At 43.3% G+C, this 27,504-nt stretch overlaps 1 protein-coding gene across 4 annotated transcripts in view; it reads left to right on the plus strand.

Annotated features, from left to right (window-relative positions):
- Positions 1-27,504, plus strand: part of NEDD9 (neural precursor cell expressed, developmentally down-regulated 9) — a 206,089-nt gene that overhangs the window by 148,703 nt on the left and 29,882 nt on the right. The window contains exon 1 of one of the 4 annotated variants that reach the window (XM_036255614.1): positions 12,614-13,122. The exons of the other annotated variants lie outside the window; for them this stretch is intronic. Within the exon in view, the coding sequence (XP_036111507.1) occupies positions 13,111-13,122 (12 nt within the window). The 5' untranslated portion in view covers positions 12,614-13,110. Of the gene's footprint in view, positions 1-12,613; positions 13,123-27,504 lie in introns of those variants that run through there. 4 annotated transcript variants of the gene reach the window in all.

Raw genomic sequence — 27,504 nt, forward strand, 5'->3', positions numbered from 1 at the left:
TCATCTTTGCAACTCCCATGGTGCTTCGCATTCTATTGGGCAATTAGTAACCTTGGTGGACGGATGAATGAAATCTAAGCAGCGATTAACAAGTACAAGTTAATTGGCAAGGAAATGTAATATAAATATTTACACGGATCTACAGGTAGACAAAACACTGCTACCCCGCCCCCCTAATAGTGAAAATATGTCTTGCTCTTTCTTTCATTGTTAACTATGTGTATCTTAATTAATGAGTTTGAAATAAGAGGGTATATCTGCTTCTCATTTGAGGAAACATGCCCCCAACTACCATCACTCTGGAATTTTCCTAATGCCTAAGTCATAGGAGCCACAGAAAATGCTCCTTTTTGTCACTTCTCCCTCCTCTGTCACACACCATTTTACAATGTAACTGGTACCTTAAGGACAATCTGGAAATTCAGTGCAACGTGTGAACTGAGAAGATCCTAAATGTGATGCCACAGGGGGTGCGAATTAATAAGGTCTGGCCTTTGCCCCCAGGAGAATACTTTCTGGCAGAGGGTTAGTCAGGACACCGTTGTTGCAAGTTAAACAAACTCAGCTTCATCTAGGTTTGTGAAAACAAGCATGCTTATTGCCTTAGGAATTAGGATGTCTAAGAGCAACCTGAATGGCTGGATCCGTAGGCACAGACGGTAGGACTGGGGCTCTCTCCATGTCAGATAGCTTTGCGTCCTTTTACATGTGGACTCATTCTCTCTTACTACAGACGCTCTCCACAACGAGAGCCAAGCATGGATTTACAGTTTATGATCCAAAGAAAAAGACGTTCCCGCCTTTTCAAGCTTTGATCACAAAATCTCAAAGATCTCAGACTGACTCTTTCTGAGTCACATACCAATTTCTTGGACCACTCATTGTGGACAAGATCATACGATCTGGTCCTGGCTGGTATGACCAAGCCTGAGTGGTTGGGGATCTCCATTAGTAGAACAGAAAGGAGGATATTTGTGCTACAAATGTTGAGGGTATAAAATTGATATGGCTAATTGGATATGGGAAGTAGAGGGGGAAAGGAAACAAACAAAAACAACCTGACCTTTTGATTCTAGGTACCTGGAACAATGGCACCATCATAAATAGAAATAAAATCGTTAAAAGTAGACAGTGTTTCATTTGGAAGTTCTTTGTGTAATTGGCATCAAAAATAGAAATAGAATAGTTAAAAGTAGACACTGTTTCATTGGGAAATTTATATGTGTAATCGCCAAGATTCTCCAGAGAAACAGAAACAACAGGCCAATAGGACGTGTGTGTGTGAGAGAGAGAGAGAGAGAGAGAGAGAGAGAGAGAGAGAGAGGCAGACAGATAGCCCGACAGCCCTGGCTGGTTTGGCTCAGGGGTTAGAGCATTGGCCCGCGGACCAAAGAGCCAAGGGTTCGATTCAGGTCAAGGACACATACCTTGGTTGCAGTTCGTCCCCAGCCCTGGTTGGGGTCGTGTGGGAGGCAATCAATCAATGTGTCTCTCTCACATCGATGTTTCTCTCTCTCCCCGCTCCTCCCACTCTGTCTGAAGATAAATAGAAAAATATTCTCGGGTGAAGGTTATAAAAAATAAAAAGAGAGACAGAAGGAGAAAAACTCATTTTGGCTCACCCGACTGTAAAAGCTGACAAGTCAAAACTCTGCAGAGCAGGCTGGCAGTCTGGAGACCCAGGGAAGAATTAATGTTGCAGCTTAAGTCCAGCAGCTCAAGTCCAAAGGCTACCTGGAGCAGAATTTCCTCTTCCTAGGAGGACATCATTCTTTTTTCTCTTAAAGCTTTCAACTGATTAAATGAGACCCATCCATATGGTAGAGGGTAATCTGCTTTATTCTAAGGCTACTGATTTAAATGTTGTTCTCAGCTAAGATTATATATATATGTATCTTTGCAGTAATGTTTAGACTAGTATTTAACCCAATATCTGGGTCCTTTCGCCTAGCTGAATTGACACATATAATTAACTGTCACAATGTGTGAATATGAAGAGTTTATGAGAAGCCTCTGGAATATTTCAGTGCAGTAGAAACTGGGAGTTTGGGATTCAAACCACAGGTCAGGAGGTGTAATTGTCAGCAGCAGAGAAATGAGAGAAGTCCTTGGAGACAATCAGATAAAGAAGAAAATCCAGAAGGAAAAGAGCTGCGGTAGAACCTTGGTGAACAGCCTGCCTGAAGAGAAGACTGAGGACTATTTGTGAGAGAAGTAGGAGAGAGAAGAGCCCAATGCTGTGGGAGCCAAAGGAGGAGGCCATTTCAATGCAGGTGATGGTGGAGAATGTCAGGAGCCAGGGGATGCAAAGGATGGGGAGGAGCCCCCACTGCTCCCTGGAGGGCGGGGGACTGAAGCAATGCTCCTCACAATGGGACCTGCAGACCACACCCTGCACAGGCCACACCCTGCACAAGCCACACCTGCACAGGCCACACCCTGCACAGGCCACACCTGCACAGGCCACACCCTGCTCAGGCCACACCTGCACAGGCCACACCTGCACAGGCCACCGTGGGAGGGAAACCGACAGAGCCCTTGCAGCTCTGACAGCAATTAGACAGGCTTCATTTGACAGCGGTTGAAATCAGTAATAACAACAACAAAGCTTGTTTTTCATTCTTCTTATTTCATTTTTCCAGTTCATTTTAAGTACAGGGATCCCTTGCTTTTCGAAAGATCGCATTTCGTCACTTTGCTACATTAGTACCTGTTTTTACTAACAGAAGGAAATCTGGAGAAGTTTTCACTTTTATGACTAAAGGGAAAAACGTAAAATAGCCTTCAGTGTGAGTTTTGCATGAGCTGTTCTAGAGGCAGTGAGCACCCAGGGCCTGAGAGTGGGGATGCCAAGCTCCTTCCCCGGACCTCCGTTCAGAGCTCTGAATTATCTGTGAGCACCTAGGCTTCATCTCCATTTATTCTGTGCACCTGTTAGCAACCACTTCTTCACCTTACGCCTGAAATTTCAGTTTACGAAAGGTTTCATAGGACCGCTCTGCTTTCAGATAGTGGGGGAAACCGGTATTTTCAACACTGCTGACTGGTGATGGGCTGGCCACGGAAAACACTGTACTTCACAGCAGAAAGCTTGAGAAGCACTACCGCTCAGTGGAGTGGACGGCAGGACAGAGGCAAGGCCGTCTAAGTGGGAGGGCAGGACTGTTCACCTTCTGGCCGCGGCTAGAAGAGAGACCACTTGGGCCCCCGCCTGTGTGGCTCAGTGGATTGACACATTCTCCCATGGACTGAGAGGTCCCAGTTAGATTCCTGGTCAGGGCACATGCCCTGGTGGCTGGCTCCATCCCCGGAGGGGGACCCCTATCGATGTTTCTTTCTTACATTGATGTTTCTATCTCTCTCTCCCTTCCTCGCTAAAAAAAAAAAAAAAAGATCAATAAAAACATATTTTTTTAAAAAATTAAATAAATAAATAAAAGAGAGACCCTTTGGTTTGATGGTGGGAGAAGGAGAGGTAGCAAAGGGAAGGCCCTGAAGAACTAAAATGTGTTGGTGGTCCACGCTCCCTCATCCACAGTTAGAAAGTAGGAAAGTCTCAGGTTCTTTTACAACTCACTTGGCAGCAAAGTCTGACCTGGACTGGCCCGAGGGAATGCCTAGTCTTTACTTACCCTACTTGGTATGGGCCTTCCTGGTACATCCAACAGCTGAACTATGAATGAGTTTGCGTATGGTACGCTTGGCCTGGGTCCCACAGGGAGTTTGTAGTATGTGGCTGGATGCTAAATCTGTTTCTAAAATCCGAAATACTCTAAATTCCACAACTCGTCTGGCCTCCAGGTTTATGAACCTAAGGAACTGTGCATTTGTATTTAGAATGAGGATGTGGATGTACTTGTGGAGCGCAGGATGTGGCAGGTTAGGGGTTCAAATGGGAGAAGAGATAGTTGGGGAGCTGAGTCTCAGCGTGGGCCTGAGAAGGAAGAATAAAAAGCACATTGCTGTCTGGGTACAGAGGAAAGATTTCTTTTTCCTCCGGGTGACCAGAACTGCACAGGAGATGGATTTTGGAGATAATGGAGCAATTCTGAGATGGCTACATCAAAAGCTGGGGAACATGTGGCCCCTATTTTCTTAGGGCAAAAAAGGCATAAGCCTTGCTTCTCCAGCCTTCTGAAGACCCGAAACTCCAAAGGCTGGTTAGAGCATGAGTCATGAGAACCACAAGCAATGAAGTTCAAGAAAACCCTTGCAACACCCCCTTGTCTGCATCCTCTAGTCTGAAATCACAGGGTGCCAGGACTTAAGCAAATTGAGGGAACTTATACTTAACATCTGTAAACCTCAGTGGTGTGAGTGAGTGAGCCTTCGAGTCTGGTGCGCGCTCATTAGCAGGACTCCCCTTCGGCTTTTCCTATAAAGAAGGAAGCAGCCCTTTACTTCTCTGCTGCAGTGGGCAGAAAGGAACGCGCGGTCCACACAGCGAGTCAAGGGTGGACGCTGGTGTCTCCACCACCGCCCAGCCGCGGCCCACGCTGGGAAGGCTTTCCGCCAGCAGACAAAATAAAAGACTGCTGGGAGCTGGAGCACTGTGTTTGCTTTCTAAAATGAAGCAAACTCTTTACAGGCTTGGATTTAGCAGTGTGGGGTGTGCTGTGTCCCCACACCACATTCCTTTCATCCTGCCGCCCCCACCCCCACCCCAGGCCCTGCATGACTCGGATTCCTTTTACTCGCTCATCAGCGCCAGCTGGCGGCCGCCTGGGATGGCCAGACGGGCCAGATGCCCTGGGACGGAGCCTGCTGGACACTCACTGGCCGCGGCTGATGAAAGAGCCGTGAGGGATAGGACGCAGCCTTTCTTGGAGAACTGGGTCAGTTAGGCTCTTTAGGGCCCCAGGGGGGGAAAAACATCACCAAACACCGAAGAAATGGCTTACCCAGTGCGTCCAGGGAAGTGGCGTTTTGCTGTTTGGAACACCCGCCCCGGTGGTCTCCCATTCTTTCCCACCCCACCTCCACCCGCGGGGTGATGCCGATGCCCATGTGGAAGGTGACTTTCCGCGGCCAGTGTGTCTGCACAATGGTAAAGCTCAGGAGTAGATGGGAAACAGCATCCCGCCCCATCCAGGAACCCAGGACACACAGTCCGCACGTGTCTGCTTACTCCACCTAGACAGCAGCAAAAGGGGGCGAGTGGGAAGGAACTACAAAGCCTAGCACGTTAGTCATGTTATCACGTCATAGCATATATTTGATCATATTATGTATGCGAGGAGGAGTCAGGAAGACGTTTCAAATTTAAGACTATATAAAGGAGGAACAAAAGTTAGCAAGAAGGAACTGTGCTGTTTGTGTCCCTTCTTACTTAATACATATTGTGTAGCACTGTTACTGTGCTGGGCAGTGTCTTCAGAAAGCGTAGAAGGCCATCCTCCATCCAGTCATAGAAGCCCTGTTCATTTGGTCTTGGCAGATCACTTTGACCTTTGTAAAAATCCACAGTCTAAAGTGTCTACCTGCAGAAGAGATTTCTGTGATGGTTTCATTTAACAAATTGCTGCCTTGGACAAACGAAAGCACGCAATCACAGTACACCTCATGGCGAGAGAAAACAGGAGACAACCTCTGCCAGGCAGTCTGCGCAATTTTATTATAAAACTCCTTTTGTTCCAATGAACTTCATTCCTTGGCCCAGCTGGATACGTATAAATAGTAGAAATTTCAACCTTTGCACATTTATGAAGAGAAATAAACCTAAAACTTTATTATATGTTTCTAATTTTTCACATAATTTCACCCCTAAATTAACTCCCTCAAATCCTGCATTTAAAGAAAATACTAAATGTTAAAATGGAGCCTTACCATTGCTTATCATATTTCACTTTAGTTGAGTGAGTTTACTTAACATATAACTTAATCTATTATGTGGTTTAGTTCTTTGGGGGGAAAAGGTAGTAATTAAATATTCCAAAGTTACAGCAACACTGTTATATATGTATATGTATAACATCAAAAAGTTGACAGTTTTTCAAAAATCAAGTCGAGGCATTGCCCACAATCACCCCATCTATAGGATGTTCTAGGTTCCTAGTAGCACATTAATGACACGGTATTTCATGTATCCGTGTATTCTTTCATGGTTAATCAAGGATTGAGAGGGGCCAAAAACTCTCCATTTTAGTACCTCATCTTAGAGAGAGTAAAAACCACCTGAAAGTGTGGGAAGGGAGGCAGAAAGCATTGAGAAGTGGGGTGGGAAGGGGGGTAGATTTTTTTAAAGGACAGTAACAATTACACATTTATAAACTTGGCTGAGTGAAAAGGGTCAGTGAGACCTTGTAAAGTCTTCACAGTGTGGTAATCCACCATGTCATGCAGGAAAGAGAAATCCAGAGGAATCATTTCTAATCTGTTATTTACAGCCACACCCAACCCCAGGTGGCTTGTCTTTGAGTGAGAATGAGAAATAGGTCAGGGAGGAACCAAATCAGAAATAATTTGGGGATCATGAGTTAACCAGCCTCTTTAGTAAACAGCACCTCTCTCTGCGGCAGAGTGGGGTCGGGTGGCCTTCATGAAGCCTCTTGTGCCAAAATATCAGTGGTGGGAAAATCAATGAAAGCTCCATTCCACAACCCAAAAAGTGAGCATAAGACACTGTCTTTGGAGCTTCTTTCTAATAATAGACTTTCATTGGTGAGCAGCTCAACAGATGAGAGAGAACTATTGCCTACAGTGAAAGTTGTTCTCCCCCTGCCTGCTGGAAGTCACTTATGTTTTTCATGTTGACATCAGTGAAGGCTGTGTGCAAGGACAAGACATAGGGCTACGAGAAGACATACGACAAGTTCAGTCACCTACATAGGTGCAGTGCAGAGGTGGATACAACTGAAGAAAAGACAGAATCCCCTTCTACAAGTTGCTTGAAATCTCTCTGTGGAGAAGAAGCTCTCACAGGTGAAACAGTACAAGGCAGTAACTAAGCACTAAATGATACGCTACACACACAAAACTGTATAATAAGAATCCAAAAAAGAATTATAGGATTTTTTAAATGTATAGATTCCAAAGCCTCACACCAGGCCTCCTGAATCCAGCGGAAAGGGAGAGAATTCTGAGCATTCAAGGTTGTTTTTTAAGGGAAGTCAGATTTGGGAAGCACTGAGGTTGTAGGTGATGGGAGACATAGAAGGTGGTTGGAAGAATATCAACAATGTAGAGATTTTCTAGGAAATACTTAATGAAGGAGGTGGAGTTCGAAGTGGGGTAAAGGTGGGACATAGTGAGCAGACTGATGAAAGGAGGGAAGTCCAGGCAAGAAGGACTATGTATGCACTTACAGCCTTTAAAGTATGGGTGAGCGAGAGGGGCTGTGTGATTGTATGCACGCTATTAGCTCTAGTCACAACTCAAGAATAATGCCTGTTCCTCAGTTAGACTTAATCCCACTAGGGTGAAGGTGCTACCTTACTGAAGTGACAAACGGATTCAAACAACGAAGGCATCCAGAGGAAGCCTTGGGCAGTGTAGCCCACCATGGTCTCAGAAGCCAGGGAGCCTGCGTTCACATATCCAACCTGACGTTCACCTGCCTGTCAATCTGTGCCACTTGTAGACTCTTTCCAAGTCTCAGTTTTGTTACATTGTAGAACTAGGATACTACAACCTACCTCAGAGGATCATTGTATTAAATGAATATTAAATAAAATAACGTTTGTGAATATCTAGCACAGGACAGGCACCAGGGAGAGTTTAAATCAAGGCTGAATGAACCAGGGACTAGTTGGGTTGAAGGAGAAAACTCTCAAGGGCTCACCTTTGTTTGGGGAGGTGTCTGGAGACTTGTAGAATTAAAAAGTTACTGCCTCAGAATATTTTATGAAATAACTTTGGTATATGTAGACTTGTTAAAACAAACTAGAAATGGTAAAACATGGCCCTAGAATGGATATTTCTAGATTGTTTCTCTGTAGATATAGAAGAATCTATACTTTAGTCTGAACTCAGGGATGGAGATAGCTTGCATATTCTAGAGCATGAGTCAACAAACTTTTTTCGTGAAGGGCCAGATAATTTTTTTTTTTACTTCATAGTCTACCACTTCTGACGCAACCCACACAGTCTGCCAATGCACCTCAAAAGACGATGAGTAAATTAATGGGTGCCTGTGTTGCAATGAAACTATTTATGAACACTGAAATTTGACCTTCAGATAATTTTCATATCTCATGAAAGATTATTCTTCTTTTGACTTTTTCCAACCATTTAAAAATGTAAAAGCTACTTTAGCTTATAGGTCATATAAAAACAGGTGCCCCCAAAACATAGTTTTCTAACTGACACCTGTGCAAGAGGGATAACTGGTACCAGGCCTGGAGCTGGTTCTGAAAAGGTGATCTTAGCTCCACTTCTAATAAATGTAAACTGCACGACTACCCTCAAACACAAGTTCCTTTCCTGGGCACCGCACAGAACCTCCAGATTACACGCTTTCTTTGAAGTTACATTTATCCTCTTATTTATTCATTCAGCAAGAATTTAAGCACCTATAAGGAATAAGCCTGCAGGAAACACAGTGTTGAACAAGATAGCACCTGGTCCCTTTGGGGCTCACCTTGAAGCTGGGGAAACAGACATCAACAAATCATTATGCCCAGGTGGGTGACTCAATTGGTTGAGTGTCGTCCCTGTGCACCACAGGGTTACTGGTTCAGTTCCCTGTCAGGACACATACCCAGGTTTCCAGTTCATTCTCTGGTCAGGGTGAGTGTGGGAGGCAACTGATCAATGTTTCTCTCTCTTTCAAATCAAATATGTAAAACATATTTTACAAAGATCATTATGATACAATGTGGAAGACTGATAATAGGGTCATGTTCCAAGTACAATGTGGCATAGTAAAGGGAAGGAGGAATTCATTCTGAAAGACAGGGGTGGGCAGGGTGGGGGTTGTTGACAAGGACACACAAAAGAGTCAGTGTTGGAGCTCGACTTGACAGGAGAGGAGTGAAGGGAAGACATTCTCTTCAGAGGGACCTGTCTGTACAAAGTCAGGCCAGTACACGCATGTCTTAGATTCGGTGAGTCGTCCCCCTCCCCTTCCTCATGCGGCTGGAGTGTGGGATGTGGGGTGGGGAGATGGTGGGAGATGAGGCCAGAAAGGGAGGGTGGACTCAGATTACAGTCGACAGTAAAGTGTGCAGATTCTATGTTTTAAGGCATTGAAGTGTCCCCTAGAGGTTTTTAAATGTAGTAGTAATGCGATCGGCCCTGTACTCTAGAAATTAAACAGGTAGCAATACGGGAGCAGGGAGAGATTTCAGGCAGGAAAACTGCAAAGAATGACTAGACGAAGGCAAAAGAGATGCAGAGGATTGATGGAAAGCACTGATTGCTGTCCTTATCCAACTGGGGAGCCCTGTGCAGGGTGCCCACCCTCAGAGCAGCAGCTTCACCCTCTCTGGGAGAGGTTGAACTAGGGGACTTCTGAGGTCGCTTCCTGCCCTCGCATGCTCTGACTCTGTCCTTTACTCTTAGAAAGCAGCCACATGGGTTCCTCCCAAGTTGTGACAGAAGAATCTCTTCCCTCTAGCATCCTCTTGATTTTGATTGTTGTGTCCATGCTAGTGCCCAGTAGCAGCTGGAAAATTGCCTGGAGGGCATTCGATGCCATTGTCCTTGCTCCTGCCTACATGAGCATCTTGGGAGATAGAGCCCTTGGCAGACAAGGAGGCAGGTGGCAAGGCTGACAGGCTGAGAGTGCTGGTGAGCACAGGTAGCGGCCTAGCCTATTTTAGCTCATGGGAGTATTGGGGCGACTCCATAAATCAATCAACGGCATTGATATAGCATGGTTTAAGCAGTATTTTTGTACCCCAAATCTCAGATAATTGTGAGGAAAGGCTACTTCTTTATTCATTGAGAGAATTTGTGTTTCCCCAACGGGTTTTGAAGGAAAAATTCTAGATGTTGCTAATAAAGTAAAAACTACCTGCATTAATGAGCTGCATGAAGACCGGAGCCCGGTATTTTAACTAACAGCCTGCAGCCCTTACATATTAAAACAAGGAATAAAAACAGAGAGAAACAGATCACACCATTCCCTGCTCAAAAGGCTCCAGTGACTTCCTGTCGCACCCACACCCAGGAGGAAATTTTACCTGCTACCACCTGCAGCTCTGAGCTGGCCACCCCTCTCCCTGAGTGCCCCCCAGACTGCTTGTTGTTCTTAAATACACTCAGCTCTTTCTTCCTCAAACCCTCTCCATGGGTCACTTTCTCTGTCCAGGTTGTTCTTTTCCCACATCTTTGATTGGATCCCTCATGTTATTCAGATTTCTGCTGCAATATTACCTCCTTAGAGGGACATACCTGATCACACTCTCTAAAATAAGACACCCTTTCCCCCCAATCCTGGTCTGTTTTCCTCTAGCAATGTTTCGTCCTTAATTTTCCTTCATTTATTATTTCAAACTTGTATTATATATTCATTTAATTATTGTCCCACGAGACTGTAAGCTCCATGAAGGTAAGAACTTTTCTTGGCTGCTGTGAATTCTCCCCACAAGAACAGTACCTGGCACATGCTAGGCGCTCAGTTTATATTTGTTAAACCAGAAAGCTGCCCTATGCAAGGATGGCATACAGATGAGGGGATGCCCCCCTTTTCTGAATGCCTACCACACATATCAATAATAATCTAATGGTGATAATATTATAATTAATAATATAATAAATATTATTATTGTTTATATAATATATTTAACAATGTTGCATAATGTATTAATAAAGTAATGCATAATAAATTTAATATTAACATGATAATAATAAACAACCATTTATTTAGGTCTTACTATGTGCCAAATACTATTAACTTCTAGCCATATTATTTTATTTAATCCTCACTATCACCCTAGCAGGTAGATATTATTCATTTCTCTATTTATACGTCAGGCCATCAAAATCAAGAAGTTAAGAAATGTGCTGATATTCTAACACAAGTTTATCTGCCTCCAATACCCCTGTGCTTTTCTTTGTATAACTAAAAATATAATGACCCAGACCACCTTGAAATGAACTTCAGATAGATTTTAAGTGTCTTGCTGTACAGGACAGAAATGAAAACAGGAGGAACACTTGGTACGAATTACGCTTTCTAATTAGAGAATGAAATGACAAAAAGCCCTAGCATATCTTTGGGAAACTGCTTGAAAGCAGTAAAATGGGCTGCGATAGTGTTCACTACTCAATGGTACTCATCAAACAAAACAGAAGGAGGGTTCAACTTTACTGTTCAGGAAGGCAAAGGAATGTTATCTAGATCTCCTAGAGGCCACAAGACTCATCTTACAGATGGGAAAGTCTTTGACTAATCCAGGCAGACACAGAAAACAATTTCCTGCAAAATAACGACTCTCCCATAAGTCTGTGGGACTGTGCAGAAGGTCCTTGCAGTGCAGCATGCCACATGCTTAATTTGTATTCAGAAAAATTCAGAAAGACCTTGAAAAATCACTCAGGCTCATTTCCACTCAAAGGCTAAATGAGGAAAAGCAAGGCCTAGCGGATGCCAAAACCGGTGTGTCGACCTCATTATGACCGCCTGGGGGTCACGTCCAGGGAATAGGTGCCACATTCAATTTTGAACTAAACTGTGAGTCCTGGATCTGGAAACCGCTTTTGTAGGGCAGCTGTTCTCCTGTTCTTTTTGCTTGGATCATAAAAGTAGTTTTAATCCATTGAGAATTTCAGAGGGGTAAGGGGGGACAAATCAAACAGATTCTGGTCCAACTTGGCCAGGAAAAAAATAAGGGCTGATTTTTCCATCCCAGTCGTGTAGTCTGGTTGGAGTCCATCCCACTCAGGGACAGCTATTGTCTGCACTCACCAAGTCTGAATCCTGAGGCCCACTAAACAAGAATTTCCCCTCACTTCTCTATCCTTTAGAAAAGTTGCTGAAGGTGACCATTTCTTTCCTCCCCTGGGGAACCTCTTTATAGAAATTATGAAGCTGAACCAAAAGTTCTGTGCTTCAGTGGAGAGAGATTGGTCTTTTTCACCAGGTTCATCAAACAGTAGGCATTTTTGTTTGTTTCCCGGATAATAAGCGTTGGTGGGTTAATGGGTCATCTTCAGGGGAGAGGTCAGAAGGAAAAACTGCAGTGTTCAAAGCTGGAAGTAGAAATGCCAACCATCAAAGAACATAGTACTTGATAGACAGTGATGATATATAGGGCAAGGTCTGGCCAGCCCCTTCCGAGGGGTCACATCTAACCTTTATGCTCAGTAAAGCCAGAGAAGGTCGCTGAATGCGGCTGACACTCAAGTCTGTGAGGCCATCGTGAGAAGCTGGCCAGGGAAATCCTGGTGCCTGGAATAGGGAGTTCCTTTTCACTGAGGAAGAATTGTATTCTGGCTCCTTGCAGACTGACGTCGCAAGTACTTTGAACACTGAAAAGAACAAAAAAAGCAAACAGCCACACACACAAAAAGGGAGGGAGGGAGGAGAGGAGAGCTAGAGAGATATCAGCAGGGGTAGTTAGTAAAAAGGGGCCCGGAGACAGAAAACCTTTTGTTCCCCCAGAGTTCGTTTCATGTAGAGATTGTGAGGTGAATGGCTTTGAAATGAAATGGGTTTATGAAGGAGTTGGTAGGTCACAGGAAGCACGACTGTCAGACTGCTTTGTGAATTCGATTTCTTTAAACCTTAGGTTAATCTTAAAAAGAATTTATCTCCTTTCCCCGTTTTTTTTGGGGGGGTGGAGTAAAGTTGGGAACAGTTCCCCACTTTGTTTTATTTTCCATCCTTTCTGATAATGTAAAGAGAAATGATCACATTACAAGTTCTTTGTCAGGGATTTTCATAAGTTAAGAAGTGGGCGGGGTAGCTCGTTACCTTGGCTTACTAGCCAATGGCGGGGCAGTATGCAAATACAGTTCGTGGTGGGCCCGCCTCAATCAAAACAGTGAGCTCAGAAGCGGTGGAGCGTAGCTGTGCCCCAGCTCTGCGCTGCGCCTGGCGAACCGGCCGCAGTCCCGGACCGTTCACTTTCATTTAGCCCTGCGCTCGATGGAGGGGCGGATGCGCCTGTGCTTAATGCAGTCCGATTAGTGCGTAGGAAAACGGTTCAATTCGCCGCTGCCGAGATGAAGTATAAGGTAAGAGAGTGCCATTTACATAAGGCTTCGTGTGTGTGTGTGTGTGTGTGTGTGTGTGTGTGTGTGTGTTTACTACTGTGCCAACCCTGCAGAGACCCCTAATGCCCGAGAGAGTTCTGAAATGAGTCGCAGTCACTGAGGTTGGCATACAAGCCAGCAGGCGGAGACTCGGTCTCTAAGACCCTCTCGCGCAGTTGACCGTCCACCAGAGTCAGCTCCTCTGAAAATGTTGGCGAGTCAGTCTTCGAGCCGGCCTGTCGCGGCCACAGCGGAGCAGAGGGTGTCTGACTTGAAGCGGAGCACCGAGCACGTATCAGCTCCAGTCACCGGGCTCCCCCAGCCTGGCCTCCGCTGTCTGGACGAGCCCGGGAGATGTAATGAGAGAGGAATCAGAACTGCCCCGTCTCAGAAGCTGTGTGCTCAGAAGCTGTGGAGCGTTTGGTCTGGGAAGCAGTTTGCCAGGTGGACTTTTGGTGGGAGAAATGAAAAGCCCCAGGTATTATTATACAGCTGATGAGAATTTTGACATCCTTAAACGAGGTTGGTTGTAAGAACAAATGAGTATTTGCCATTTCTTGAGAACACTTAACTGGCATTTGAATGGACTGAGGGTCTGAAGGCTCGGGCCAGGTTATTGTCCCTGAAGCTTGCAGAGTGCCATAACACTTAGGCAGCATTTTCTCCATGCATTTACATCACTGTGTATTTCTTCTTGGCAAAAGGATTATTATAACTTTTTCAGCGTATCCCATTTTAAGTTGCCCCATCTAGGAGGCAAGCAGTTACCAGGGACACACTGTACAGAAACAGACTGCAATGACTAGGGAGTGAATTCTCCTTGGAGGGTGAATACTTCTATTCTAGAATAGATAACAACAACTAGTGCTTTTAAACAAACGTGTTATTATTTAAATGAATTCTGGCCAGGCGGCTATGCTTTTGGATGGACAATTTGTGTTACCTGTCTGACCTTCAGGATGGTGCTAGCTGGAAGCTCCTTTGTTTTCTCTCCGAATTACCTAGCTTCTGGCTAGGTAATCCTTTTATAATGTGACGGTGTAAATACTTGGTTCTGGCTGAAGTCATAAATCTTTCTCACAACTTTAAATCTAGATGTCGAAAGCCTTTATTTATAAAGTATGAGTTATAGTTCTCCTTGAAAAGGTTGCAGCTTTCTGAAGACACAGGTATCAAGTTATCACTCTCCTATCAGCTTTCCATTATCTGCCTCAGTAGGAAAGATCAGAGGAATGGGTAATCTTGAAGACTCATAATATCTGACTTCGAGATGCAATCAGAAACAAATCCTTCCATCTGGCAGGAAAGCTCTCATTCTTGACGTCGTTCACCCCGTACGGCCACAGTTTCCTTCTTCAGAGTAGTGATAGGACTAGATATTGCTTAGCCTGTAGTGAGTCTTTGCCCCTCCTCTCCCTATTGCTGAATTCCTTTAGTTCATAAACACTGGCTTGCAGGGGAAAAAAAGAGTACATATGTTCATATATTTATTATTGGAAAGTATAAGTGACTTAACGATGAGTGCTGCAATCTAGAAGTGACAAAGTCTAAAGTCATTTTTTTATTCAGTGACCTCATCATGTTTTTTGTTTTACTCTTATGGAAAGAAAACATCATAGCAACAGATGATGTAAATCACAACCGGCATTCATGGAGAAAACCTGCCTCTGCCGGGTCTTACTAGTGTTGAATACCGTACCCTGCCAAGTGATGTGAATGCATGATTTTTATTAGCTAGTGGACACCTTCACCAGAAAAAAATACTGACTTCTCCCACTGACCAAATGACATTGACACCTTGTGGTGGCTGTAAAATGAACCAATAGCTGAAGCAATCTACTTTCCCTTATAAGCCTTTTCTCTCTAGTTAATAATAGACAACTTTAAGTAGAGGATTTTGTAATTTTAAGTAGGAGGTGACACAAAGGTGGACTAGTGATAAATAACATTTCTTAAGACTTATCGTGACAATACAGCATTGTCATCTTTAACTCTCCCAATAACTATGAGGTGGTCATGATTATACTCATTTTCAAATGTGGAAATTATGGCACAGAGAGCCTAAGTAACTTATCCAAAGCCACACAGCTAAAAAGTGGTGGAGCTGGCATTTGAACCAAGACTATCTGGTGCCAGAACTTGTGACTTTAAATCACTGTTAGACAAAAAAAAGAACCATCTGTGACCTCTCTAAAATGTCCTGTGTGACTGGTGTTTTCTTCTCCCAGGAAATTTAAGACTGTTTCATTGCAAATATTCCTGCAGGTTAGACTCTTATTTTTTAAGGCAGTAACTCCTCAAAGAAAAGTGAAATGCATGTTCCTCAGTTATTTAATTTGAGCCACTTAGGTAGTAAAAAGCCAGATAATTATTAGATTGTAAAATCCTGCAGTCAGGAATTAACCTTTTAAACACTGTGTTGCACTATATACTATAAATTTAGCACAGAATTTAAAATGTTCACTAGGAGATTTGTGATCCAGCCCACTATAAGATTTTTTAAAACTAGATTATCTGGTTTGGCTACTTCAGGGATCCTAACTGGACAATAACCAAACCTGCACTCATTTTGCACTTACAGCTCCAGGTCAGCCAGCTATATATTTACAATAATCTTGAGAGTGATGGAATGTAAAGCTATTACTTTAGTAAACATTTTTGGTTAGCACCTACCTAGTCTATTTTTCTTTCTTTTTTTTTTTTTAATTTGTTTATAGGAAGGCTGCAGTCACTCTCATATGTACTTAATATTTCCATTTCTCTTAAAGGATTCAGTCTGAGATTCTGTGATAGTAAATTATGGGGGGTGGTATTGCTTACTGAGAGTTTTCCACAAGCTCTGAATATAGGGGGGGAAGGGGCTGTGGCTTGCTCAGTGAAGGCTTCCCTCCTGCAGGTCTGGAGGTGGAGGCCATTGTGGCTGCTGTCAGCCGGGAGGGTGATTGAAGGGCCAGTGCTCAGCTGTGTTTGAGCAGAGGCTGGAGACCAGCCCATTTTGTGCAGGCCCAGGCCTGGTCAGTGCTCAGCAGGCATGGCCTGTCTGATCTCTAATAGCTGAGCAGCTTTTGTGGCTTTGCCAAATTTCTGAACCCCACGTGCATCAATTAAAATTCTAAATTATTTATGTAATCTACCATTCAACAAATTCATTCCTAAATGCTTGGACTGGAGAAAAATTACAGATGGAACTTCCAATACTAATCAGAAAACTACATCATGAAATTCATATTTCTGTGTTCTGGTTGAATGTAAACAAGGGAGGTTGGGGAAACAGGCCATCTGTACTATTACAAGCTTTTGAGGGGACTTTGAAATATTTTTCTCTTTATCTAGCTAGCTTGAGAAAACAATAACTGAGGGTCTTCAATCTAGTCAATATGGTCATTTATGACCTATATGATACCCTATCCTTTCCTTGTTTTGTCATTTTGGTTTTAAATTCTTTATTCTCTTCTAGATGATTTGTTGTACCCAATTCAAATTAGAAACTCTTGCCCCTCCCCCACACACACACTTTTTAATCTTATGTGAGATCTATAACCTAAAAGCACCAACAATTGCTTTGAAAAACCCCACTTAATTATTTGTTTTATATTATTTATTTATTGAGCAAGCTCATTTTTGGAGCTAAATGACTTACCTACACAGAGCTGAAGATGTTCTGATAACACCAAATGTAGCAAGTTGCACAGTGTGGGACATACCAAGGATGCTTTCAGCATCCTTTCCTTGCTGGGATACACAGGGGTTCTCTTCTCAGAAGTCATCAGTGGCTTCCTGTCTGCACCCTTCCCCCCAAGACTTCTAAAAACAACTTCCTCTCTACTTTTCGATCTCCTTTGCAAATTCTCTCCTTTTTTGTCCTCATTGTCTCTCATTTTTTCATTCAAGCATTCCTATGCTTCTCTAACAGCTGACTTCCGTAGGGCTTGCCCCCCCAACACACGCAGACCTGACCCCCTGAAAGCACTCCCTACACCCTGCCTCTCTTTTCCCTTTGACTCTGCTGCGGGAAATCTGGGTCTCCTGCTGCTCCCTGCTTCCTTGGCCCCTGTCTCTTTGCACCTGTGTGACTTGGTTAGTCTGTCACTTCCCACAGGTCAAGTCTCCTCATCCATCTTCTCTATAAATCAATCAAAAGCCCAAACTTTTGTCTCTTTGACTGTCCTATAAACCCACAACTGGCTTTTTTACTTCTGCCCTACTCTGTTAGCACTTCCTAACTTACTAACCCCTCCCACTCAAATTACTGTCTAAATGATACCTGTAACTCACATAAGTTCCCCACTGGAGCTGTTTATCCTTCTCTTTTGTTTAGCCTTTTCTTTTTTTAACATTCATTGTTACTTTGTATTAGTTTCAGGTACAGGGGGCTGTCCAGCTTTAAGTTAAGTCCTGTTGAACACAAGAAATAAAGGGAGACATTTGTATGGAGAGGCAGACTGATAAACAAGTTGCTGAATGAAAAGTGGGCTCTAGGATTTGTTGCCTTGAGGCGTCAGGGCCTTGGACTTAACAGATTCTTCTTGTAGTAGAGACAAGATAGAGTATGGACTTTGGGGAAAGACATTATTCTTGTGATTTAATGCTCTGTAATCTTGGGCAAATTAAGCTCTGTGAGCCTCAGTTTTCTTATTTGAAAATAGGGATAATAACTGCCTCATGCTATTGTACTAAGGCCTAAACAAGAAAATATATGAATGTAAATACTTACCATGACTCCTGGCGCGTGCCAGGCAGCTCCAGCTCTCCTTGTTCAGTAGATGGTCAATAGATGTTGAAAGGATACTGTGGACTCAAGACTTGGTGACAGGATTATGTCAGAACCCCAGTGGGCCTGGATGTGTATTATAGAAATGCCACACAGGGAGTTATCAGCACAATTATGTGCCCTCTTGCTAATATATTAATGACTTGGTATCTTCACTGCTATTAATAAGACTTGATCTTCCTGTAATTATATGACCTTGTTCATAGTACACACTCAACAAATATTGAATTGAATGTTGAGGTGCATAAGATACTTCTAGAAATAGTCACTAAAAACATCTTAATGCTGAATGGCATAGGGGAAAGAACATGGGCTTAATTTCAAGTACCACTTTGGTTATTTTCTAACAGTAAACAGGCAAGCTACTTCAGACCTCTTCCCTCATTTATAAAAATGGGATTTATTAAATACCTGTCTTACCAGACAGTCGTAAGGAAATAAGATATGAAAATCTTTTTCAGCTTTTAGCACACAGTAGGCATTTAAAAATAGCAGCTGCCCTGGCCAGTTTTTCTCAGTGGTTAGAGCATTGGCCTGGAGGACTGAAGGATCATGTGTTTGATTCCCCGGGCACGTACCTGGGTTTCAGGTTCAATCCCCAGCCCCAGTGGGGGTCATGCAGGAGGCAACCAATTGATGTATCTCTCTCACATCGATATTTCTCTTTCTCTCTCCCTCCCTTCCTTCCACTGTCTCTAAAAAAATCTATGGAAAAATATCATCAAGTGAAGATTAACAATAACAACAACAACAATAATAATAGCATCTACTATGATGCATTGTAAGATTTATATAATATATACTCACATTTATAAATATATAAACATTATGCAGATAACAATTTAAGAGGAAACATTCACTAGAATTATTTTCCCCAAATAAAAATATTAGTGAGGAAAAGAAAAAAAATCATCAATTTTAAAAAATCAAAGGTGAAATGCAAAGGTGGTGAGTTTCAGGCCACAGAAGTTCAGGATGAACTGTATCCCTTATCCTATTACAGTTGGTCATTGTAAGTAGATGGGAAGTAAGAGGGCTTGGTTATCTATTTTTAGATCACTTTAGGGTTAGAAAGAAACCTAAACAAATTGGTTTCAAATGCCAGCCACTGGGACCGTGGCATTACTTTGCAGTAACATATAGACTTAATTATCAAGGCTCCTTCCCAAGATAAATAACAGAGCCACTGGGAAGAAATACTACATTTCCCACTTAAGATGCCAGAGAATAGCTGCTGGTTTCCTAGGCAATGGATGACTGCAAAGACTGTGAGCTTGGGAAGGGGACCCCTCCCCCCCAAAAAACTGTTTATACTTTGTCAACAATCACCCCCCTCCATCTTATTTACTTTGAACATTCCAGTCATCTCCCTGCGGTAATTCTGACTGGTTAATGAGGACCCTGCGTGCCTGGGGAACATTACAGCCTCCCGCAAGACTGTCTTTCTGAGGAATCTTCATTTCAGGATAAATGGCCTTGTTGGTGACTTTTTCCACCCTCCACTGCAAAGAGGGATTTGTTTTTAGAATAGAGTTTTAGTAGACAATGTGATCTAGGTGCATTGAGGCCTGGACTTGAAGGAAGATAGAACAGGCATGCTAGAAAATGTGAGTAATGATGGCAAATGTGAGTAGGGATGGCTTATGGCAGATTTTTCCTGGTTAAGGTAGGGGGTGGGGTAGTTGATTATGGAAATATTAAAATTGCCAGCGGAATGTTTCCAATGTATGCCTGTGCACCACTGTGGACTACTGAATACCAGTTTATTCTTTAAAAAGAGCTAGTCCCTTTCTCCCCACCCACCTCCCCAACTATTAATGGTGCAAAATAGTGTTTAAGACTAATTCAGAGGTGTCTTATTTCTTTGTAAATCTTGGTGTACATGCTGCAAATGAGAACTCCTCCTGATTTTCTAATATGTCTAGCTCATAGTTATAAGATGTTACCAAAAATGTTCCTTATGTGGAATGTTGATGTTTATGCTTACCAGAAATCAAGATTGAACAATGATGAATATGTAAAAGTACAAGCATTGCACAAAAATGTTTGATAGCGCCTTTGGAATTTAATTCCTTTCTCTGTTCTTCATGTGTGTGGGGGGAGCATTATTTGTGAAACTTAATAGAAAGTTGCAGCAACCAAAAGGCATATATGGTTAAGATTTAAAACCAGATCTATTTATTAAAGCAATATGTATTTAGACGGGATGATGTGTCATCCCATTTTTTCCTAATTTCTTTTCGTTATGTGGAAACGCTATGGTTATCTCTTATATGAATTAGCCTTAATCTCATTGATTTGTGATAATCAGGTTGTTACCTTGAATTTAGTGCTTCATCCTCCACCCCCAGGAGGCATTTCCATCCCCAGGCTCTGCACTTTACTGAAAGAATGAGTTAGATACCCCAGGCCCCAGCCCTCAAACCCCAACAGCCATAACAAGAAAGCCAACACACTGGGAAGGCGGTCAAGTGGGCTTCCAGACACTGTGGGCTTTTGGTGTTCAGAGTCTTTCGTATCTAAACAGTACATGTTAGCAGCTGGTCAGTGAGCTTTTGTGGTTTGTGTGTGTGTGTCTCTGGGTGTGTGTTACCGATCTTTCGTGGTATGACAGCGTTCGGCAGGAAATGAGTTAGTGGACCAGCACATTTCAGTACTGTCACAACAGTCCTGGCACAGCAGCAATTTGAGGTTCTCTTTCCCTTGAGGGCTCCCCTGGCATAGAGCGTCCACATTATTCTTTGATTCTCCAGCCTTTTTCACTCAGGGCTCAGTGTGGTGAGCATACCTTTAAGTGGGGGTCAGGGGAGACAAGAAGAATACAGTTAGCCCAACAGCATTCTTTTTCTTAATAACCCCCATTCACTGGGAAGCTGGAATCCTAGACAGTCCCCTAAAGGCCCAGATGCCTTTGGAATATATCTCATTTCCTTGTAGGGATCATCTTGTCATTTAGAGAACATGTCCGTTGACGGAATCAAAGTCTCTTTATCAGTACCTATCTTCTCTCTCTCAAATCCTAAGTTCAACCAAGGCAGACCCATTAGCAAGACAGATACTTGCATGCCTATCTTTTATTTTTAGTTTAAAATATATGTAATTCCTGTGGATACATATCCATGTTTCAAAATCCCTAAAAATGGGACATATGGTCTGACAATGGGAAGGGTATTTGACACTGCGGCTGTCTTGGGACGTTCAGGAACACATGGTCACTCTAGACAGTCAGCATGAGCCGCTCCAGCCATCAGACGACTGTCCAAGGCAGCCTCTTGACAGGAAGTTATCGAAGAAACTTTTTTTTTAAGTGGATGCAGGCAAAGTTTTCATCTAGAGTCATAAATAACATTTACTTGTGAGCAATAAGGTGGTCCTTTCCTTTTTTCTTGCAGAAATAGGCATCTTTAGAAATGATGGAAGGCCTGTTTAGCAGTGTGGACTTGAGCAGAGAACACCTGAGCGCGCTAAGCAGCAGGGGATTGTATTTCAGTTGTTCTTGTTTCCAACCTGGCCTGGTAGCTCTGTGCCCGTAGCCTGCAGCGTCTGCCCAAGCCTCCTGCCTCCCTTATTAAGATCTTAATTACAGACGCAGCTTACTTCATTGCTGGAGGGAAAGAATTTAGTTTCTCTGAACTGTGTCTGTTTTTTGGTGTGGCAGGTGTAATCATGATGAGATCATTGCTGGTTTATTTTCTTTTCCTGGAGGAATTTTTTTTTTTTTTTTTTTGAGGGGGTGGAGTACAGTTCTTAAGACAATTTCATGAGCTCATAAGAGTGCAGTAATAACTGTGCTGTGATTTTATTGAGACCTTTTCTTATGAAGAAATCAGAGCGTTTTGTATATAAAATTTCATGGCTCCTCCTAATATTATTATGAACAACATGTTCATTATCTGCATTTTGTAGATGGGGAAACAGAGGCACAAAAGGCAGTGTGGTTTCATTGTCATTACTCTTCCAACACGAGGACTGAGACTAGGCTCTGTTAATTCATTTTAGTGTCCTTTCCTCTGTCCAGGTTTCTCAACATCAGCACTAGGGACACTTAGGGCTGGCTAAGTCTTTGTTGTGGGAGACTGTTCTGTGTCTTGTAGATTGTTTACCAACATCCCTGGCCTCTGCTCACTAGCTACCAGTACCACATACACAAAAACGTTGTGATAAGCAAAAATGTCTCTTAACATTGCCAAATGTTACCTGTGAAGACAAACTCCCTTCTAGTTAAGAATCACTAGTCTAATCTCCCCTTCTTTCTTCTGCTTAGAATCAAGAATATAAGCACCCCTATGTTCATAGCAGCACTATTTACAATAGCTAAGATCTGGAAACAGCCCAGGTGTCCATCAGTAGATGAGTGGATATAAAAGCTGTGGTACATTTGCACAATGGAATACTATACAGCTGTAAAAAAGAAGGATCTGTTACCCTTTGAGACAACATGAAAGGACCTGGAGATTTTTATGCTAAGCAAAATAAGCCAGTCAGAAAAAGACATGTATTACATGATCTCACTTATATGTGGAAGGTAATGAACACAATAAACTGATGAATAAAATAGATCCAGAGGCATGGAAACATGAAACAGACAAATCTCAGAAGGAAGGGGGGAATGGAATGGGAAGAGATTAACCAAAGAATTTATATGCATATATGCATTGCCCATGGACACAGACAATAGGGTGGTGAAGGCCAGAGGCAGGCCGAGAACCAGGTAGTGGGGGCAAGGGGGAAAAAGAGGAGAAGGAAAAATCTGTAATACTCTCAACAATAAAGATAAATTAAAAAAACCATTGCTTTACTGGTTTGATGTGAGAGAAGCACCAAAAGAGACTGTAGAACTGTTTGCCGTAATTTATCTTGACCAAGGCTGAACTTTAACAGGTCCTAACCAAAAGGAAACTTCCCCTTACATGCTTAGCACTTAGCACCAATTTGTGCAAGCAAATACCACAAAATACTAAGAAGCAGGAGGTCTCCCTCAAGTCACATGTAAAACCATCAGGCCAGAGGAAGACAGACTTCAGAGTCTTAAGGTTGCCAAAGAGACAGTCTGAGATATATTTTATATATTGCCTTTAGAACTGGGCCTTGAAGAAAGCTATTTTATTCTCATAAACTAGTGTATAACATCTGTATGCAGGAGCGTATCTGTATAGCTGGCCATTGAACAATTTCACTTGGAGGTTTTTCCTCTTCCATGTGCTCCTGCCATCTTTCTCTCTCTTCCAGTTGAGAAGCTACAGTATCTAAAGGTTCTTCCTTGAGACAACTCTGCATTTGCAATGGAGACAGCCTATGATTGCATACACCCTCTCAGCCCCGTGCACCGATCCATTTTTTAGAATTCTTTAAGGACCTCACAAGTTAAGTGGGGTAAAAGCGATCAGGCACCAAACCTCGGTCAAGGGATGTCTAAAAGAGTTCCAGTGAGCGTTGGCATCCAAGGTGCATGAGTTGGGTTCTGGCTGTCAGACAGGCGAGGGTTGCCAGGATGTTGATGTATTTGTATTGGTTGCCTTGTATTTAGATATTGGTATTGTATCGCCTTGTATTTAGATATAAATTCAGACCTTGGGGGCTGCATACCTTGGTGCAAATGCTTTATTAGATGTTATAATTTGTGTGTTTTGACTTGTGAGAAATGATGTCGTTTCTGGAAATATCCTGTAATAGAATGGAGTGGAGTCTCCTATTCCTTTATAACAGTTCTTATTTCGCTTCCCTGAGTACCTGGATGTTGGAGGGATTTGTCTAGACAGGCAGATAGATGTGATCCGGTGCCAACACTGCAATGTTGGCCAAAATCCAGAGGGTTGTTTTATTGTTAATAAAACCTATCTTTTGGGTGAGTGGGTGTCAGGCCTTCATCATTATATGGCGCCTGTCAGATTTATCTAGGGACAGGACCCTGAAAAGAGTTTGTGCCTGCCCCATGTTTTTGATCCTTTGCCAATAGACTATATTTAAATCTATCAAAACCAGGCAACCTGGGACAAATGCTTATAAATTCCAAGGCTTAATAGCAACAGTCCTAAATTCTAGGATGGAGAAGGTTCTCCATCCTGGTCCAGTGGAAAAAATCCTAGATTAAGAGGGGAACCAGATGCTATTTCTGGCTCTGCTGCTAATCTAATAGGAGACCCTCTGGGTTGTAAAACAAGAAGATGGGGTTGCAGTGATCTCTTAAGATCCCTTCTTAGTCTGAAATTCTAGTCTAGTTGGTGCTGGTCAGGCTGTGGGTGATTTCTGGTTCTAGTACCCACAGAAACCTGTGTGTCCTCCGACCTTCTTGAAGACCCTCAGGAGTTGCTTAGCTCAATCTCAAAACCACAGAGGAGAGGAAATTTGAGCTCTTGAAGACGCATACATTATTTATGGTCATCAGACTTGTAAGGAAAAAGTTAACTTATTTTTCTCAAATACTGTCAGCCATCAAATCCATCCTACATGACTGGCCAAGAAGTGATAGAAGGGGACTGTGAAGTCATACACAAACACTCACATGTGCACACCGACCTGCCAATCCATTTGTCATTCTTTTTCTATGAAGAGTAGGCTTTTGTTGGTTTTGTGGTAAACAAACCCCCGCATGTGGACATTTCTATCCTGTATCAATCTTAAATCAAGGGAGAATAGATGACGTTAGTCCATTAGTCCAGCGCAGGAAAGGAAAGGAACCCAGCATTTGAAGAAATACTTTTTTAAATCTCACATCTCTGCTGTCCATATCATGTTACCAAATCTGTCTGGAAAGAAATTTCTTTCTGAGATCCAAATATGTAAGTTTACAAAGTGCATCACATCTTCTCACCAACTCTTAAGAAGTAGTGTCACTTGGGCACATGAACCACTATGATAATGCTGGATCCTGAATGATCCCTCATTGAATAGACATAGGTCAATATGGAAGAGATGTTAAGATTCCCAAGCCTGGGAGCCTTACGGGCCACCATACACAGGGTGCACCCCGAGGGTACAGGCAGGGACTGCTGCATGTCAAAGAATACCTTTGGGAGGCAAGTGTCTGATGTCACACTCTTGCAGCATCTCCCACTCAGGAATGCTCACAGGGAATGCTATGGCTAATGTCCACAAGGCTGGAAAATCTCAGAAAACGTAAGGATTTGTGGCAGAGGAAATGACAGAGAATCAGAGAGGGTCCAAGATACTCATATGCGCTTTGTAACCATCATGAGGGTTTGGAAGCACTTTACAGAAAATAAAAATCATTGGCTGAAATATGATCTAGGTGTCAGAGCAATCTTTGGTGGCACGTATTGGATGTTCCTCGTGTGACCAGCAGCATGGCTAGGGACTCATGGGGCCTATGAGGACCCTGCTGCTGCTTTTCTGTGCCGAGTTCAGATCACATGATAAGAGTGTGTCAGGTCACAACTGATAAATACCACTGAGAAACCACTTGTATGTGCTGTGTTTCGTATCATCTAACCCTGAACTTGGACGCTTTGTGTCTGCTACCTCACAACTTCATGAAGACTGTTAATCTGACATTCCAGAGCATCCACTGAAGGAGCCCAGATGTGAACCAGGTATTCCAAGAAGCGAAATCCAGACACGGAGATATCCATGTTTTCTGACCAGGGCTGTTTCCTTCTTTTGGGAAATCCCACACCCACTAGACTCCCAAGGTGATGGAGGGCAGAAGTCAGAGTGTTTTGATGACGCTCAGCCTGAAGCTGGTTTTTGTCAGCAGGACAGAAGCACGCGAGCCTTTCTGTTCCCGTGTCTTCAGACTGACCTTGACGCTCATCTCTCAGCCACTTCCTTTGGGGCTGATTTCCTTGACAATGGCCATTTCCTTCTATACCATGTCTGTGTCTCACAGTCTGGCTGTACAAAGTGTGTGTGTGTGTGTGTGTGTGTGTGTGTGTGTGTGTGTGTGACACCCTGCCAGATCCCACGGCTAAGGTTTGAAAGGCTGAGTACAGGAAAGTCCTGTTGTTGGGATGTGAGAGCCCTGAAGCTGTGGCAGGAGCTCCTGCATGATAAATATAGAATAAAGTAAAAATAACAAGAGGAAGTTGGGCCACTGATGATGCTATCACTCCTACTGGGGTGACACACCAGCCATTGTGTCTAATTTCTCTTCAAAGAACAGCATGAATGGTCGTGGAAATTACAAGTCACACCTCTCTTGGAAGAGCAGATAGTTTCCCTGGCTGTAGGAGTAATAAGCTTTCTTGACATTTCGATAGCAATGTGGGGGGGGGGGCAGGGAAGAGTGGGGGATGATGTGGGAGTTATCATGTGACCCACAGCTCTGTACCCGTGGTTCCTGCTAGTCATACAGTATTTTCTTCCCACTCTTTGGGCATAGCTTGGGAACCAGGAGCAGCAGGAACCAAATGTTCTGGCAAAGTATGAATGTGCTCAGTCACCTGCTGCCAGATGTGGGTTGCTACATTGAAGGGAGAAAGACTCTTATAGAAAACATTGTATTTAATCTGGCTGGGGTGGTCAGTTCCTCTTGGTCTTCCTGTTTGCTCAGTGTTTGTGGACGCGAGATTCAGGCTCGGCTACTTCATTATCCTGTTTGAATAGGGAGAGGCGGCCAGTTTCCTGCTTGCTGTCCCCCACACGCTGGGGCTGTGAGGCTCCGTGACTTGGACACGCCGCTTATCGTTCTGGTTCCATTAGTTTACCTTCCCATCTTCATCTGAAAATTTTGACCAAATATCATGATGATTTCTCTAGAAAAGAATTTCACGCTCTCTCTAGAGAACCAGGAAATCACCCTCTCTCTAGAGTCCAGAATCTGTTTCAAGTGAGCAGACATTTAATGAGTGTGTATTTTGTTTCAGACACCAGGCTATAAAGTTCTGAAAATGCCAGAGGAATAAGACAGCCTCCTTGAACTTAGGGCGCTCCCAGCCTTGAATAATACAAGTTGTACTGTAAGAAATACTGTTAAAGAAAACTGGGTAGAGACACGATTAGATAGGTTTTGGAAAGATGACTATCTGCTTATCTGGAAGATCGATTCTGAGGTGAGAAGAAGTTAAATGGCAGGAAAACCATTGAGAAGAAATTGCCATCCTTTCTCCCAAAAGTTGCTGAGGGCCTGAACTGGGAGTGGTAGTGAGGAAGAAAGCAGGGTCCAAGCTGATGGTTGCAGGTTGTGCAGAGACTTGGAAACCCTCAGAGGCTACCATCCTGGCAGCTGTGTGCATACTGGTCACTAAGACAGGTGAAGCAGGAGAAAGGGGTTTTTGCACTTGTAAATTTTGAGACGAACCCATTAGACAGTTGGAAATGTGAGATTGGAGTGCAGAAGAAATATCTAGGCTGGAGCTACAGATCTGAGTGTTCTCTGCGTTTGTTTGTTTCTTTTGTTACGTGCCTCTAGTGGGAACCGAACCCAGTACTCTCTGGTCCGCAGGCTGATGCTCCAACCGCTGAGCCAAACCGGCCAGGGCTTCTCTGGGTTTTGATACCACTGCCATCGATGAGCTATAGAGAGCAAGCGTATGGAGAAGAGTCAGGTGCAAAGGAGACATCCCTTTGGAACACGGTCACTTCAGGAATGAGCCAAAATTTTTTTTAAATCTGTGAACAAGAAGGAAGAAGAGTAG

Source organism: Molossus molossus, unplaced genomic scaffold, assembly GCF_014108415.1.
Source record: "Molossus molossus isolate mMolMol1 unplaced genomic scaffold, mMolMol1.p scaffold_m16_p_12, whole genome shotgun sequence".
Lineage (NCBI taxonomy): Eukaryota > Metazoa > Chordata > Mammalia > Chiroptera > Molossidae > Molossus > Molossus molossus.